The 15,305-nt window shown below is 36.8% G+C and overlaps 1 protein-coding gene across 3 annotated transcripts in view; it reads left to right on the top strand.

The window, feature by feature from the left end:
* ABCG2 (ATP binding cassette subfamily G member 2 (Junior blood group)) overlaps nucleotides 1-15,305 on the top strand; it is a 130,934-nt gene that overhangs the window by 108,931 nt on the left and 6,698 nt on the right. For all 3 annotated transcript variants that reach the window (XM_042935935.1, XM_042935934.1, XM_042935933.1), the window contains exons 10-13: nucleotides 5,289-5,371; nucleotides 10,724-10,813; nucleotides 11,946-12,070; nucleotides 13,595-13,749. In XM_042935935.1, the coding sequence (XP_042791869.1) occupies nucleotides 5,289-5,371; nucleotides 10,724-10,813; nucleotides 11,946-12,070; nucleotides 13,595-13,749 (453 nt within the window). The remainder of the gene's footprint in view (nucleotides 1-5,288; nucleotides 5,372-10,723; nucleotides 10,814-11,945; nucleotides 12,071-13,594; nucleotides 13,750-15,305) is intronic.

Consider the following 15,305-nt stretch of genomic DNA (forward strand, 5'->3'; position numbering starts at 1 on the left):
CTTCAAAATTGTGAAGTAAAGGAGATGTTTAGCCACATCTATAGTTTTCTGATAGCTGCATGCATTCATTTCCTGATCCACTCAACAAAAGTTCTTACTGATCACATATGGCATTTTGGGAGCTTATATACAGCAGTGAACAAAATGTGCAAAAATAAAACCTCTGTTCTCATGGAGCCTATTTTCCAATGAGGAAAACAGATGACAAATTCATACAGAAATTAACTATATAGCAAGTCAGGTGGTAAAAGAGTCTGTGGAGAACTTTTAAACAGAAAAGCAGAGAAAGGAAGAGAAAAAGATAGAAGGAACAGGGAGGGGGAAAGAGGGAGAGAGTGGAAAGGAGTTGATTGCATTTGAAATCGGTTGGCCAGGGAAGCCTGGATCTGGAAGTCACTGAATGCCTTAGAAGGTCATAGGGGCCAGCTGCTTTCTGAGGGAAGAGCCTGTGTACAAATGTTGTTCCTTATAATTGACCTTCTTCATTTTGGGATTCAAATCTTAGGAGAGCACTAAGATACCTACAACAGTTTGTAGTTACCACAGTGTAGTAAGCAGACTTTAATTCTGTTAAACAAGGGTATTCACTGTCAGATTGACTTTCTTTTAATAATGATGAAATCCTGTTCTTTTTCTATTTTGGCTGGCTCTGTTCAGAGTTGTATTTTTTTTTCTGTAATTCTTTTTTTTATTTTTCTGTAATTCTCAGGTGCTCTGTCATATGAAACTCTAGTATTCCCAGTTCATTGGACCATTCTTTTCAAGGAAGTCAGTTTAGCTAGTTATTTTGGGGGTTATTGATTTTACTGTCAATCGTTGAATTTCTGTCAAGTACTAAAAGATGACATGCTGTTGGCACTAATAAGATATTACTGACTTCTTACCACATGCACCATAATTTTCATACTTCAGTACAGTTGCTTTGTAAGTATTAATACCAAGAATCTGTATCCCTCTTTGAGATACACTGCCAGTTGCTCCAAACATTTTTGCTACTTGTTATTTGACATTTCTGTCAGAATATGCACACTTCTGTGTACTAGCAATCAAGGTTAAATTTTTATTCTTTTATAGTATATTTGATGTCTTTTGGGTACAAGTCTGGTAAACAAAGTCAACCTGGTTACCCATTGTTCCAACGTCACTATTGGAATGTGATGGAGTTGGTTCTTTAGTGTGATTTATAGATTTTTTTATAACTTGGAAAATAACTTAAATTTCTCTTGCCTCTGAAAGTGATTTACAAGTGTCTTGTCCAAGTCACAATATGGTAGTCTGAGAAGAATATGATTAGAATGTGGAGGTATTTCTTTTTTTATTTTTTTAGAAGTTTTTATTTAAATTCCAATCAGTTAACATTTAGTGTAATATTAGTTTCAGGTGTACAATTTAGTGATTCAACACTTCCATACAACACCTGGTGCTCATCACCACAACTGCACTCCTTAATCCCCCTCACCTATTTAACCCAACCCCTCGCCCCCCACCTCTGCTCTGGTAACCATCAGTTTGTTCTCTATAGTTAAAAGTCTGTTTCTTGACTTGCCTCTCTCTCTTTTTTTTTTCTCCTTTTCTTGTTTGATTTGTTTCTTAAATTCCACATATGAGTGAAATCATATTGTCTTTCTCTCTCTCACTTATTTTGCATAGCACAATACTCTAGCTCCATCCACGTTATTGCAAATGGAAAGATTTCATTTTTGTTTTTGGCTGAGTAATATCCCATTACATGTATATATACCACATCTTCTTTATCCATTCATCGGTCAGTGGACATTTGGGATCTTTCCATAATTTAGCTATGGTAGGCAATGCTGCTGTAAACATAGGGGTGCATGTGTCCCTTTGAATTCGTGTTTTTGTATTCTTTGGGTGAATACCTGGTCTGAAATTGCTGGATCATAGGGTAGTTCTATTTTTAACTTTTTGAGGAATCTCCATACTGTTTTGCAGTGTGGCTGCACCAGTTTGTATTCCCATCAAAAGTGTAAAAGGGTTCCCTTTTCTAAAATGTGGAACTATTTCTAATACACCATGACTCTGCATCTTTTGTTGCTAGGCTTACTTCAGATGTAGACCCAGGCCTAGTGCCTCCAGGTTGCATATTCAGCCTACTTGCTTCCTCAATGAACTCAGTTCCACTAAAGGAGTCCCAACAGTGTTCAGAGTAGTGGCAGTCTCCTAGAACAAAGATAGGACATTGCATCTCTCTGAGTATCTGCTGTTCAGATTTGTAGATACTGGAATGTTTGCTTAGAACAGGAGCAGGCAAACCTTTTTTGTAAGGGGCTAGGTAGTAAATACTTTGGGCTTTGTGGGCCATGTGGTCTTTGTCTCTAGCCTTTCCCGTTTTAGCTTGAAAGGAGCCATAGATAATGTATAAACAAATGAACATAGTTGTGTTCCAATAAAACTTTATTGATGGATACTGAAACTTGAATTTCATTTAAATTTCATGTGGCAAGAAATATTCTTCTCTCACTTTTGTTTTCTCCCAACCATTAAAAAAGTGGTAAAAACTGTTCTTAGCTAGAGGCTGAACAGAAATAGGTGACAGGCCATGTTTGACCTGTAGACCCTAGCTTGCTGACCTTCGGTTTAGTGGTTTTAAACTCATGTATGTTGTTTACTTTTTAAACTATTTGAACATGAAGCTGTTAAACTGTTTTATGGCTTCCCGCTGATAAATCCTGTATCAGTTGTATTACAGCCATACCTAGATTTCAACTAGTCACTTCCATGATTCAGACTTTGCTTCTAATAATGCCCTTTAACCAAAGGTTGTATTTGAATGATCTGGGAGTGAATGGATCATCTGTATAGAAGGATTTAATGTTCATTTAATGTGCCATGGGTTTTTCTGATCAAATCAATTTGGAAAACACTATCGTATCTCTTAAAGATTCATTTTTTCTACTGGCACATTTTACATTTGACTAGGGATGTTTTTTGAGTAATGGCCATAATTATCCCTCAAAACTCACCTTGAGATATATTGCTAAACACAGGTGAATAAGACAGAATAACATATTTAGAGAATTTCTTTTTTTTTTTTTTCCTTCTGTTCAGAACAGAGCCCAGGTGCACAGGACTTACAGTATCTCTTCTTTGTGTGCTCTGTTGAGCAATGCTTAGTTTGCCTATTTTTTTTCTCTTTTCTGTAATCCAAGAAAGAATAACGCGGATTCACCTTGTAAAAGCATGACAAAATTATGAGATTGATCATAGCGAACATCCTTTGGTAATATTGACTATCGAACCTTTAGCGAACATCCTCATGGTAATATTGACAGTATCTTTTATATGCAAAAGGAACAAGCATGTAGAGTGTCCAGATTAAAAAGTCCAGACATTCTTAAAGCTATACTGGGTGAACATAGAGACTTGTATACATACACATGCACACATGGTAATGGAGCCATCATCATTTATTTTGGACGCTTATCTGTTGGCATGAAGTACAGTATATTCTGAGGGTAATGAAAATATACCAGGGTAATAGATTTTTTTCTCCAAATTTCTGACTGTCTTATTAGCAAGGGAATTTTAAAGACATCTCAGATCATACTTTTTCCAGACTGTGGTTTTCACAAACTAGCCTCCACAGATCATGATCCTGTTTACCAGTTTGGTTTGCTTCATGCCAAAATATGCTTCAAAAAATTCCTTCAAGTCTTGATACTATTGTACTGTAGTAGTACTGAGGTTTTGTATTTTATTTTTTAACTTTGAAGGTTCCAAGATACATGGTGGGATATTTTGTTTTCTTCAGATTACCATTTCTTACATTTTTTAAATTTAATACAACATAAAAGTACAATACATAGAACTTTCCTAAATAAATTGTGTCATAGTATAACCCTTAATCCTTTGCTTATAGAAGTGTCCTTAAGAGATATTTTGTCAATCTTAAAAATAGAAGTAATGTTTATCCAGTCTACTTGAGTCCTCAAACAGACCGAGTAAGTGAAGGTAGGTAAGAGTGGCAAAAAACTGGCAGCTTAGTTCTACTCGTTTGGCTGCAGGCCCTTGGGCTGAGGTTGCTGGAGAAGCAGTGACAAGAGAATGGGTAGTGAAAGTACTCGGGTACCCTCAGAGAGAGCTGGTTGAATGCTTTGGTGGCAGTGACAGTGCACTTTTCCAGTGCAGGCATAGACTGTCCCCTGGGTCAGATAGGCGAGCCCCAGCTTATCGCTGCTTCCTTATCACATGAAATAACATTGTTAGAATTGTTTTATATGTGCTTGAAACATTTTATTTATTTTTTTTTTTTTTTAAATTTTTTTTTTTCAACGTTTATTTATTTTTGGGACAGAGAGAGACAGAGAATGAACGGGGGAGGGACAGAGAGAGAGGGAGACACAGAATCGGAAACAGGCTCCAGGCTCCGAGCCATCAGCCCAGAGCCTGACGCGGGGCTCGAACTCACGGACCGTGAGATCGTGACCTGGCTGAAGTCGGACGCTTAACCGACTGCGCCACCCAGGCGCCCCGACATTTTATTTATTTTTAATGTTAAAAGTAAAAATATCCTGGGGTGCCTGCGTGGCTCAGTCGGTTAAGTGTTCAACTCTTGATTTTGGCTCGGGTCCTTGATCTCACAGTTGTGAGACCGAGCCCTGTGTCGGGCTCTGTGCTGAGTGTGGAGTCTGCTTGGGATTCTCTCTCTCTGTCTCTCTTTCTCTCTCTCTCCCTCTGCCCCTCTACCCTGCTCTCGCTCTCGCTCTCTCTCTCTCTCTCTCACACACACACACACGCACATATTCTCTCTCAAAATAAATAAACATATTTTTTAAAAAGTCATTTTAAAAAAAGAGTAAAGATATCCTGTTTTTACTTGAGCCTCTTCAAATATAAAACTGCATGTTCACTAGCACAAAGGTTGAAAGTTCAGGTCAGAACTCTTTAGCCACATGGACTTTATTTTATTTCTCAAATGACTTAGCCACGCACTTGCATTGCTTCCCTACTCTATATGGCCTTCCCAGGCCTGGTAGTTTGAACTAGACCTTGAACCGGCCTGGTGAATCAGTGGGGGGATCCTTAGAGTTCTAGGAGTTTACTGTGTTCTACTGTCAGCCTCCCCAACAAACAGATAAATTATTTTTTAATTTAGAAAGCGGTCTAATAACATACACTGTTCCATATTCTCCCAAGGGCTTTGGCTGAACGATTTGAAGTATCTATCTCAATGGAGAAATTTGGTTACGTAGCCATATAATAATCATAAATGGCGTGTTGTTTTTGTCTTTAATTAAGACTTTTCTTCTTTTTTTTTTTTTGAAAAGATAATTGTAACAATCATCCTGGGATTGGTTATAGGTGCCATTTTCTATGATTTAAAAAATGATTCTACGGGAATCCAGAATAGGTAAGTAAATTTGGATCTTGATTTTGAGAAAGTGTTGTTACTTCTTTCAAGCTTATGAAAATCCATTAAGAATTTAAATTTGAGGGGTGCCTGGGTGGCTCAGTTGGTTAAACGTCTGATTCTTGATTTCAGCAGGTCATGATCTCACAGTTCATGAGATTGAGCCCCATGTTGGGCTCTCAGTGTTGACAGTGCAGGCCTGCTTGGGATTCTCTCTTTCCATGGCTCTCTGCCCCTCCCTGTTTGTGCTCGCTTGTGGGCACACACACACACACTCTCTCTCAAAATAAATAAAATTAAAAAAAAAAGAATTTAAATTTGAGACAGGCTAAACTGAAGAGTAGGGTAAGTCAGTGAATTGAAAGCTGGAGGGATATATGTATGTGTGTGTGTGTGTATGTGTGCATGCATATGTATACATATATAGTGGTAATTATATATATGTGTGTATGTATGTATATGTATACATATATAGTGGTAATTTACATAGTACATAAAATTTACCTTCTTAAACAGTTTTAAGTATATAGTTCAGTGGCATTAATTATTTCCCATTATTGCATATTTCCATTATTCCATATAATCCACATTTATACTTTCTGTCTCCCAATTTGATTACTCTAGGTACTGATATAAGTGGAATCCTACAGTATTTGTCCTTTGGTAACTCACTTATTTCCTTTACATAGTATCTTCAAAGTTCATCCATGTTGTGGCACATGTCAGAATTTCTTTCCTTTTAAAGACTGAGTAATATTCCAATGTATGGATATATCATATTTTGTTTATGCATTTATCTGTCTTGGACACTTGGATTATTTCTACCTTTTGGCTGTTGTGAATTTTGGGGAGGAAGAATACTCTGCTCTTCAGAGTTCCTCTAGTAGGACTAAGAATCACGTTGACATAAGACAGATTAACAGGAGAAAATCAAATTCAGTAGCATGTGAACAGGGAATCCACACAGACATGAAATTCCAAAAACAGGCAACATGATGCCTATGTGAGCTAAGGAGAGGGGTGGGTAAGGTCTGAGGATACACTGGGAGAAAGATCTTAGGAAGTTGAGAGATGATATTTGGAAAACTAAAGTTGCCTCTTATGCAAATAAGTTTCTTAGGTAAAGACAATCTTTCTTAGTAACTTTCTTCCTGGTATAGGCTCTCCTTTCCAATGTAAATTTAGGCAGTTGAGGGAGCGGTAAAAAGCTTTTCCAGAATCTGCAGGTAATTGATCGCTTTTAGCTCAAAATAGTCTTCATGTCAAAGTAACCCAAGTTGGAGTGACCCGCCCTTTGCCTCTCATTGAGTAATGCTGCTATGAGTGAGGATTTACAAGTAAATATCTGTTTAAGTCTCTGCTTTAAATTCTTTTGGGTTTATACTCAGAAGTAGAATTACTGGATCGTTTGGTAATTCTATCAAGTATCCTGTCTTCCATAGCAGCTGTATTATTTTGCATTCCTACCAGCAGTGCCCAAGGGTTTCAATTCCTCTGCAACCTCACCAAACTTGTTATTTTCTGTTTTTTTTTCTTTTTCTTTTTTATAATAATAATAACCATCCTGATTGGTGTCGAGTGATATCTCATGCGGTTTTGATTAGCGTTCTCCTAATGATTAGTGATGTTAAGCATTTTTAATATGCTTATTGCCATGTGTATCTTCTTTGGAGAAATGGCTATTCAAATCCTTTGCCCATTTTTTTATTTGGATTCTTTTTATTGTTGAATTGTAAGTGTTCTTTTTATATTTTGGATATTAACCCCTTATCGTGTGTAAATTTGCAAATATTTTCTGATATTCTGTGGGTTGTCTTCACTATTGAGTGTGTCCTTTGATGCACATGAGTTTTAAATGTTGATGTAGTCCAGTTTGGGTTTTTTTTTGTCTTTTTTTAAATTTTTATTTATTTATTTTGAGAGAGGGGAGAGATGTGTATGTGTGTAAGCGGGGGAGGGGCAGAGAGACTGGGAGAGAGAATCTCAAGCAGCCTCTGCACTGTCTGTGCAGAGCTCGATGCACGGCTCTATCTCATGACCCTGAGATCCTGACCTGAGCTGAAGTCAGGAGTCTGACACTCAACTGACTGAGCCACCCAGACACCCCATCTGTTTTTTTCTTTTGTTGCTTGTGAGTAATTTTTTTCTCTATTTTTTGATTTGTTTGCCATGAGGAGGTGGATGAGACTCAGGTTTTTCTGTTATGGTTAGCACTTATATTAGTCTACCTTAGCGAGTTTTAGTCATTATGTGCCCTTAAAAATAGTTTTTCATAATGAGACTTTGTAATGAGGTCTAGCATGCTCCAAATGTAGATGCTCAGTGATGTCCAGGACTGTAGAGTTCTCTTTATACTTCATGTGTAAAACTGTTCTGTGCCAGGCATTGTGCTCTACGCTTTAAATCACAGACTCTGGTTACCCTTCTGCCCAGAGGGATGGGTGATATTATCCCCATTTTACCATAAGGATATGAAGAAGGTGCAGTAGCTTAAGTTGAATCTGTTTTGATGTCTGGAGAAAGCTGATTGTTTATGAAAGAAAGAATAAGCATAAAAGTCAATTCTTCACTTAAGTAAAATAAATGATCTCCAAAATAAATGGAATTAAGTAAGTAGTGTTACTCTACGTTGAGATTATTATGGCAGCTCATTTACAGAGTTATGTCATTGTTTTTCTCTTTACCTCTTCCCTGAAGACAGTGTTCTCTCACTTCCAAGCTTGCTAGTAATTGATGATTTGTACCTTCTGTAAATGCCATATTTTTACCAAGCACAGAGTATAGGTCACAAGATCTATAGAGCCTGTGGACCTTTTGTGTTGTGCAGTTGGAAGCTTTTGGAATAAATATTGGAAAACCTGTCCTTAACTGGCATTTTAAAGGGAAACTGGAAATCTAACCATTAAAATTCTTGATAGAAGAATCCAGAGAAATAAAGAAGAGCTTTAGCAGTTTCTTCAAATTTATTCTGGAGAAATAGGGCATTGGATTTATTTTAATTTGTGTGGTATTTTAAAAATATTTTATTTATTTTTGATAAAGACAGAGTATGAGTAGGGGAGGGGAAAAGAGAGAGGGAGACACAGAATCCAAAGCAGGCTCCAGACTCTGAGCTGTCAAGCCTGACATGGGGCTTGAACTTGTGAACCACAAGATCACAATCTGAGCTGAAGTCAGATGCTTAACTGACTGAGCCACCCAGGCGCCCCTTAATTTGTGTTTTTTGACTTAAACTTGCTGCCACTTTTTCATCATTTGAAATTGCTCAGGAGGCTGGGGGTTTGGTTCTCTTCTTTGGGAATGAATTATCCCAGAGAGGCGCGCTCTGCTCTTTCTCTAACCTGTGTAACTGACAAGCTGGGTTTTATTAGTATATTGAGTTTAAGCTTTTTTTTTTTTTTTTAATGTTTATTTATTTTGTGAGAGATAGAGCACATAAACGGGGGAGGGGCAGAGAGAGAGAATCCCAAGCAGGCTCTGCACTGCCAGCACTCTGTACAGCCCGATACAGGGCTCAAACCCATGAACCATGAGATCATGACCTGAACTGAAGGTAAGAGCCAGATGCTTAACTTAGTGAGCCACCAGGCTCCCCGAGTATGAGCTTCTTTGACCTAATAGTTACCTTACAGGGTTGTGGTGATAGCTAAACAAATTAATGCATATTAAGAAAAAAGATAGTTTTAAAAATATTTGGATAATAAGGAGATATTACAGACATGGATTACCCAATTGAAAAGTATTAGAATACCTTAAATTCTTTAGTAATAAAAGCTGTATTTACTGTTAAATAAATCATCTTATGATTTAGAAGTAATGTCACTATCTACTAGTTCAGAATTCTGATGAACAAACAGTATTATTAGATATAAGATCTGACAAATTGAGCTGAATTGTTGCATGTCCCATATTTCTGAAATTAGCTTTTATTCTGATAGTAGGCTTATTTGTGTGGAGAAGGTTGCATAGCTGCCTTTGTACTAGGTCTGGCTATTTCCTATTTATTAATTATGGGTTAAACATTTACTTTTAAAACAGTCTGTTTTCTGTCTTCTGTTTTATTTATTTTTGGCATTGAAAACAATTACTGAGTATCTGGACTTTTTTCTTTCTTTCTTTCTTTCTTTCTTTCTTTCTTTCTTTCTTCTTTTTTTGAGAGGCTGTACACTTGAGTTTCTATTTGTTCTCTCTTATTTTTGCATCATTTAAATGATGGGTCACTTCAGCTCTTTCAGTTTCAGCTCACATCCTCATGTCAATTAAATGGTTTGGTTATGAAGGGCAGCCTAACACTGTCTGAGGGATGTTAGCATGCTTTTGTAAGATGCGTATGTCTATCCAAGTGTCTTTCCTTTTTGAGCCTTCGTTATTTTACTGAGAAACAAGCATTAGTAGTCTTCCTTTTCTTACAGATGCAAAAATAAATTTTTCCTTTATAAGCATCATTTTGTTTTCTGAGCACGTTTGAAGCCATTTTGGTGATGGCCTACCAAGGATAATATCAAGGCTGTACTGACTGTTGTGTGGTGGAGGTCTATAATAAGGTGTCGACTGAGGTTTTCCTCCCCCGTCATTTTGCCTCTTCATATCCTAGTTTCTTCTTTACTTTAAAAATGTGGCTAATGGAGGCTTTTTTTTTTTAAGCTCTACAGACTTTATTTGGTTCACTATTTCTTTGTTCATACATTAGGAATGATACTTGTTGTTTTTGTTAGGTAAAATTCAAGATAATATTTTTATGACCTGTGTATTCATCAGCACAGGCTGCCATCAGAAAGAACCATAGTCTGGTGGCTTCAACAACAGTTTAAACAACAACTTCTTACAGTTGAGGAGATGAGGGTGCTTCTGTTGTCAGGTTCTGATGAGAGCTCTCTTCCTGGCTAACAGATGGCCACCTTTTTACTGTGTCCTCACATGGCAGAGAGAGAGAGAGCACACTCTGGTGTCTCTCCCTTTCTTTTAAGGACACTAATCCTGTCATGGGGACTCTACCCTCATGGTCTCATCTAAATCTCATTACCTCCCAAAGACAGAATTGTCTCTAAATATCATCTCATTGAAGGTTTAGCCTTCAACATAGGAATTTGGGGAGGACACAATTCAATCCATAGCAATCCAGGACTGTGACTTCCAAACTGTGCTCTGTGGAGTCCCAGGGGTACCACTGTGTGTACAGAGAGATGGTAGGGAGAGAGCTGATGGAGCTCATAGTTCCCTCTGTTTAAACCAGAACAGTGTTCTATTTGATGTTATAAGGTATCATTTGAGGAGAGAGTTTCATGGGTAGAAAATTGATCTAAGAATGTTTAATCGACTGCAGTGCTTTTTTTTCCCTTTCTCTCATTGCAGATCAGGGGTGCTCTTCTTCCTCACGACCAACCAGTGTTTCAGCAGTATCTCAGCTGTGGAGCTTTTTGTGGTTGAGAAGAAGCTCTTTATGTGAGTATGTCTCTGTTCCAGGAAGGGGGCTGTCTTGTATCAGGGGGTGTTGGTCAAACTGGTCATATCCTGTATTGGGCTGCAGGGTGGTACCTAGGGATTGCCAATGTTGAGAAAAAGCATCCAGAGACTGAAAAGGCAGTCATGAACCTGCGGGACCTGATACCAAGGGAAAAAGGAGTTCAAGATTAGGGCAGAGCCAGCAAATCCAAATGCTGCAGATAAAGCCAGCAATAAAGGGGCTGAAAAGGAGCTTTTGTTTTTAGCAAATGATAAGTCTTAATGGCCTTTCACAAGAAAAGTTAGAGGGGCTTGGTAGAGAGAAAGTAGTGGATTGAGCCAGTAAATATAAGGTAAGGAGGTAAAGTTGACAAAGAATGTGAACCCAGCTTAGCCCTCAATGGGAGGGGGACTAGAAGAAGGCAAAGGGCAGCCTTAAAAGAAGGTATGGGCTGTTTTGTTTCTTGTGTTTTTTAAAGTTGGAAGAAATTTGCCCATATTTACATGCTGAGGAAAGGAATCCTTCCAGAGGGAAAGAATAAAGATGTTGGTGGAGGAGTTTGGAATTATAGGAGGAAGATGTCAGGAAGAGGAAGGGATCTAGAAGTAGAGAGGAAAGAAAACAGGATTTCATAGCTGACAGGGATGTATGGTTGGAGGATTTGATCATTGAAGGAAGAAGTGCCATTTTCTATTTTATCATGAGGTTGGAAGAAGTGATCCAAGACTGCATTAGGAAGTTCAGAGGATAGCAGTGTCACCTTCTTCATAATCAAAAGTGGGGAGAAAGTAAAGCTGATACCACAGCTGAGCTCCAGTGCTGGGAGAGAGGGAAGAGACAGATCTGCTCACTGGGAGCAGGTGCTCAGGGAGCAGAATGGGTGGCACTCGGAGGGAGTTCTATAATGAGAAGAAGGGTGTTGCACAGACCTGCATGGAGGTGACATCCCAGGAGAGGCCCCCACCCAAGATGGTGCCTGATGCTGACAAGGATGGAGGCCGGGTGTTCACCTCCAGGATGTGAGAAGCTGTAGTTGTTAGACCCCTGGTGGCAGCAGAAGTCTGTACAGTGAGCAATCTAATCTGTTCTCTGCCTTCCTAAACTAATGTAGGATGAGTTTTTCTTTTTCAGACATGAATATATCAGTGGATACTACAGAGTGTCATCTTATTTCTTTGGAAAACTGATATCTGATTTACTACCCATGAGGATATTACCAAGTATTATATTTACTTGTATAATATACTTCTTGTTAGGTAAGCAACATGACAAAAGGTATGTGTCTTTAGTCTTGGATATGAGGGCGGGCCAATTTGTTTATACCAGCATGTTTTTGGTTCTCAAACTCTAAGCCACGCCAGTGAGATAAGGAGACATCTATCCATTGTGCACACTCTCAATAACTTCCCTGAGGACATTTTTTCAAGACTTGTCCCCAACTAACTTTAAAAACTTTTTATAAAACTGTATTTTACTGTGAGATGCTATGTATCATTTACAAACATGGAAAGAATTCACAAGATTGTTTGACACTGTGCTGGAGGAGCTGGAATATTTAGTACCATTTATATTTTTGTGTGTGTGCATGTGTTTGTGTGTGAAGATAGTGAAAGATGTGACTTTTGGGGCTTCTTAGTTTAATACAAATACTTGTTTGATAGGTGTGGTTATTAGATTCATCTGTGCATTGTGTTTAGGCTTTACCCCAGGCTCACTGCATCAGAATTTCCATATATTTTACTGATACACATAAACACATACACATCAGAAATATATATTTTAATAAAAAATATATATATTTTTTATATAAATATATATTTATATTTTTATATAATATAAATATATATTTATATTTATATAAACAAATAATTATTTATTTATAATATTTAATATTATTAAATATTATATATTTATATTATTATATAATTATATATTTTAATTATATATTATATATATAATATAATTATAAATATATATTTATATAATATTAAATATTAAAATAAATATAATATTTATATATTAAATAAATAAATAAAATAAATTTATATTTATATTTATATATAAATATATATATATATATATATGTATATATATATATATATAACTAAAGCACTAAGAAGATTCACTGATTGAATTAAACTTCCATTTTACAAATAAGAGGTGTGTCAAATATTTAGGCATAGAACCTAGATCCTCAGGCTCCTTCCAAAATCTTCAGATTATATGACCCATAATATTAGTCCATTATGATTTGTAAAGTAGTCTTATGAAATTTATTTAGCCCCACCCTCAATCCCAGAGTTATATGGTGATTTGTCTTGGGAGACTTGGCTTGTGGAGACATTACCCCAGATAGTGAAACCACTGGAAGGTCACATAATCTTCATCTTCCCAGTTTCTTCACACAACGCAGTTATAGCCAGTAGTCATGTGGTGATGTCTGGGTAGAACAAATGTGCTCTTGACAAGTTTCCTTCTTAGAAGAAATGGCTGTAGAATTGTGACCACTTGTGTTGCCTACAGCTGTCCATCTCAGGCACTCAGAAATTGTTAATAATTACACATAAAGGAGCATAGATGTCACATAGAAATGTGCTTATACAGTAAGTATAAAAAGAAAGTGTATGATAACTTTATACAGTAGGATGGGGTGGTCGGATAGAGGATGAATTTTCTTCATTCTGATATTTGTTTCTCAAAATATAGTGCCATTTGCACAGAGCGCTCTCAAATACACTGTTACCTATTGGATTCAACCCCCTCTTTTCTTCCCAACCAAGGATTGAAACCAGTTGTGGAGGCTTTCTTCATCATGATGTTTACCCTTATGATGGTGGCTTATTCAGCCAGTTCTATGGCACTGGCCATAGCAGCAGGCCAGAGTGTGGTGTCCATAGCAACACTTCTCATGACCATCTCCTTTGTGTTTATGATGGTGAGTAGAAACTGTGCTTCACTAAGAATAAATTATTTCCCCTTATTCTTTCCTGCAAATTTATCTGTTACCTGAAACCAGCTTGGAGGATTCTGTAAATTAGATTCTCTGCTTTAAGGAGGCCATGTATTGAAGGATAGCTTATATTAGAGAATGTACAGCTTTTTCTTGACATTCCCTAGCCTTTTTGGCTACTATTCTAATATTATTGCTATAAATTTAGTTAGCATTTTGTTGCAAATGAGTTTTTAAAAGATTCTTCTTGGTGGCATATAGTGAAACCTTGATAAACTGGAACTTCAAAAACCAAACTAGACTTTAAACGAAAGACTAAGATGCAGAAGGGCACTATATCATAATAAAGGGGACAATCCAACAAGAAGATCTAACAATTGTAAATATTTATGCCCCCAACATGAAAGTACCCAAAAATATATAACTATTAATGAGACATAAAGGAACCCATTGATAATAATACAATAATAGTAGGGGACTTTAACACCTCACTTACAGCAATGGACAGATCATCCAAGCAGAAAATCAACAAGGAAACAATGGCTTTGAATGACACACTGGACCAGATAGACTTAACAGATATATTCAGAACATTCCATCTTAGAGCAGCAGAATGCACTTTCTTTTCAAGTGCCCATGGGCCATTCTCCAGAATAGATCACAAATGGGTCAACAAATAAAAAAGATTGAGATCATACCATGGATATTTTCATGTAACAACCCTATGAAACTTGAAAATCAGCTACAAGAAAAAATTTGGAAAGACCACAAATACATGGAAGTTAAATAACATGCTACTAAACAATGAATGGGTCAACCAATAAACCAAAGAACAAGTTAAAAAAAATACATGGAAACAAATGAAAATGAAAACACAATGGTCCAAAACCTTTGGGATGAAGCAAAAGTAATTCTAAGAGGAAAGTATATTACCTCAAGAAGCAAGAAAAATCTCAAATAAACTACCTAACTTTATACTAAAGGAGCTAGAAGAACAACAAATGAAGCCTAAAGCCAGCAGAGGAGAGAAATAATAAAGATTAAAGCAGAAATAAATGATACAGAAGCTAAAAAGAAAGAAAAGAAAGAAAGAAAGAAAGAAAGAAAGAAAGAAAGAAAGAAAAAGAAAGAACCATACAGCAGATAAATGAAACCAGGGGCTGAATCTTTCAAAGAATAAAATTGATAAACATCTAGCCAGACTTATCAAAAAGAAAAGAGAAAGGGCCCAAATAAATAAAATTAAAAAAGAGTGGAGAGGTCACAACCAACACCACAGAAATAACAATTATAAGAGAACATTATGAAAAACTATATACTAACAAATTGGACAACCTGGAAGAAATGGATAAATTCCTAGAAACATATACACTACCAAAACTTAAACAGGAAGAAATAGAAGACTTGAACAGATCAATAACCAGCAAAGAAATTAAATCAGTTATAAAAAGTCTCCCAACAAACAAAAGTCCAGGACCAGATAGTTTCCTAGGAGAAATCTACCAAACACTTAAAGAAGAGTTAATATCTATTCTTCTTAA

The sequence above is a fragment of the Panthera leo genome, chromosome B1 (assembly GCF_018350215.1).
Source record: "Panthera leo isolate Ple1 chromosome B1, P.leo_Ple1_pat1.1, whole genome shotgun sequence".
Lineage (NCBI taxonomy): Eukaryota > Metazoa > Chordata > Mammalia > Carnivora > Felidae > Panthera > Panthera leo.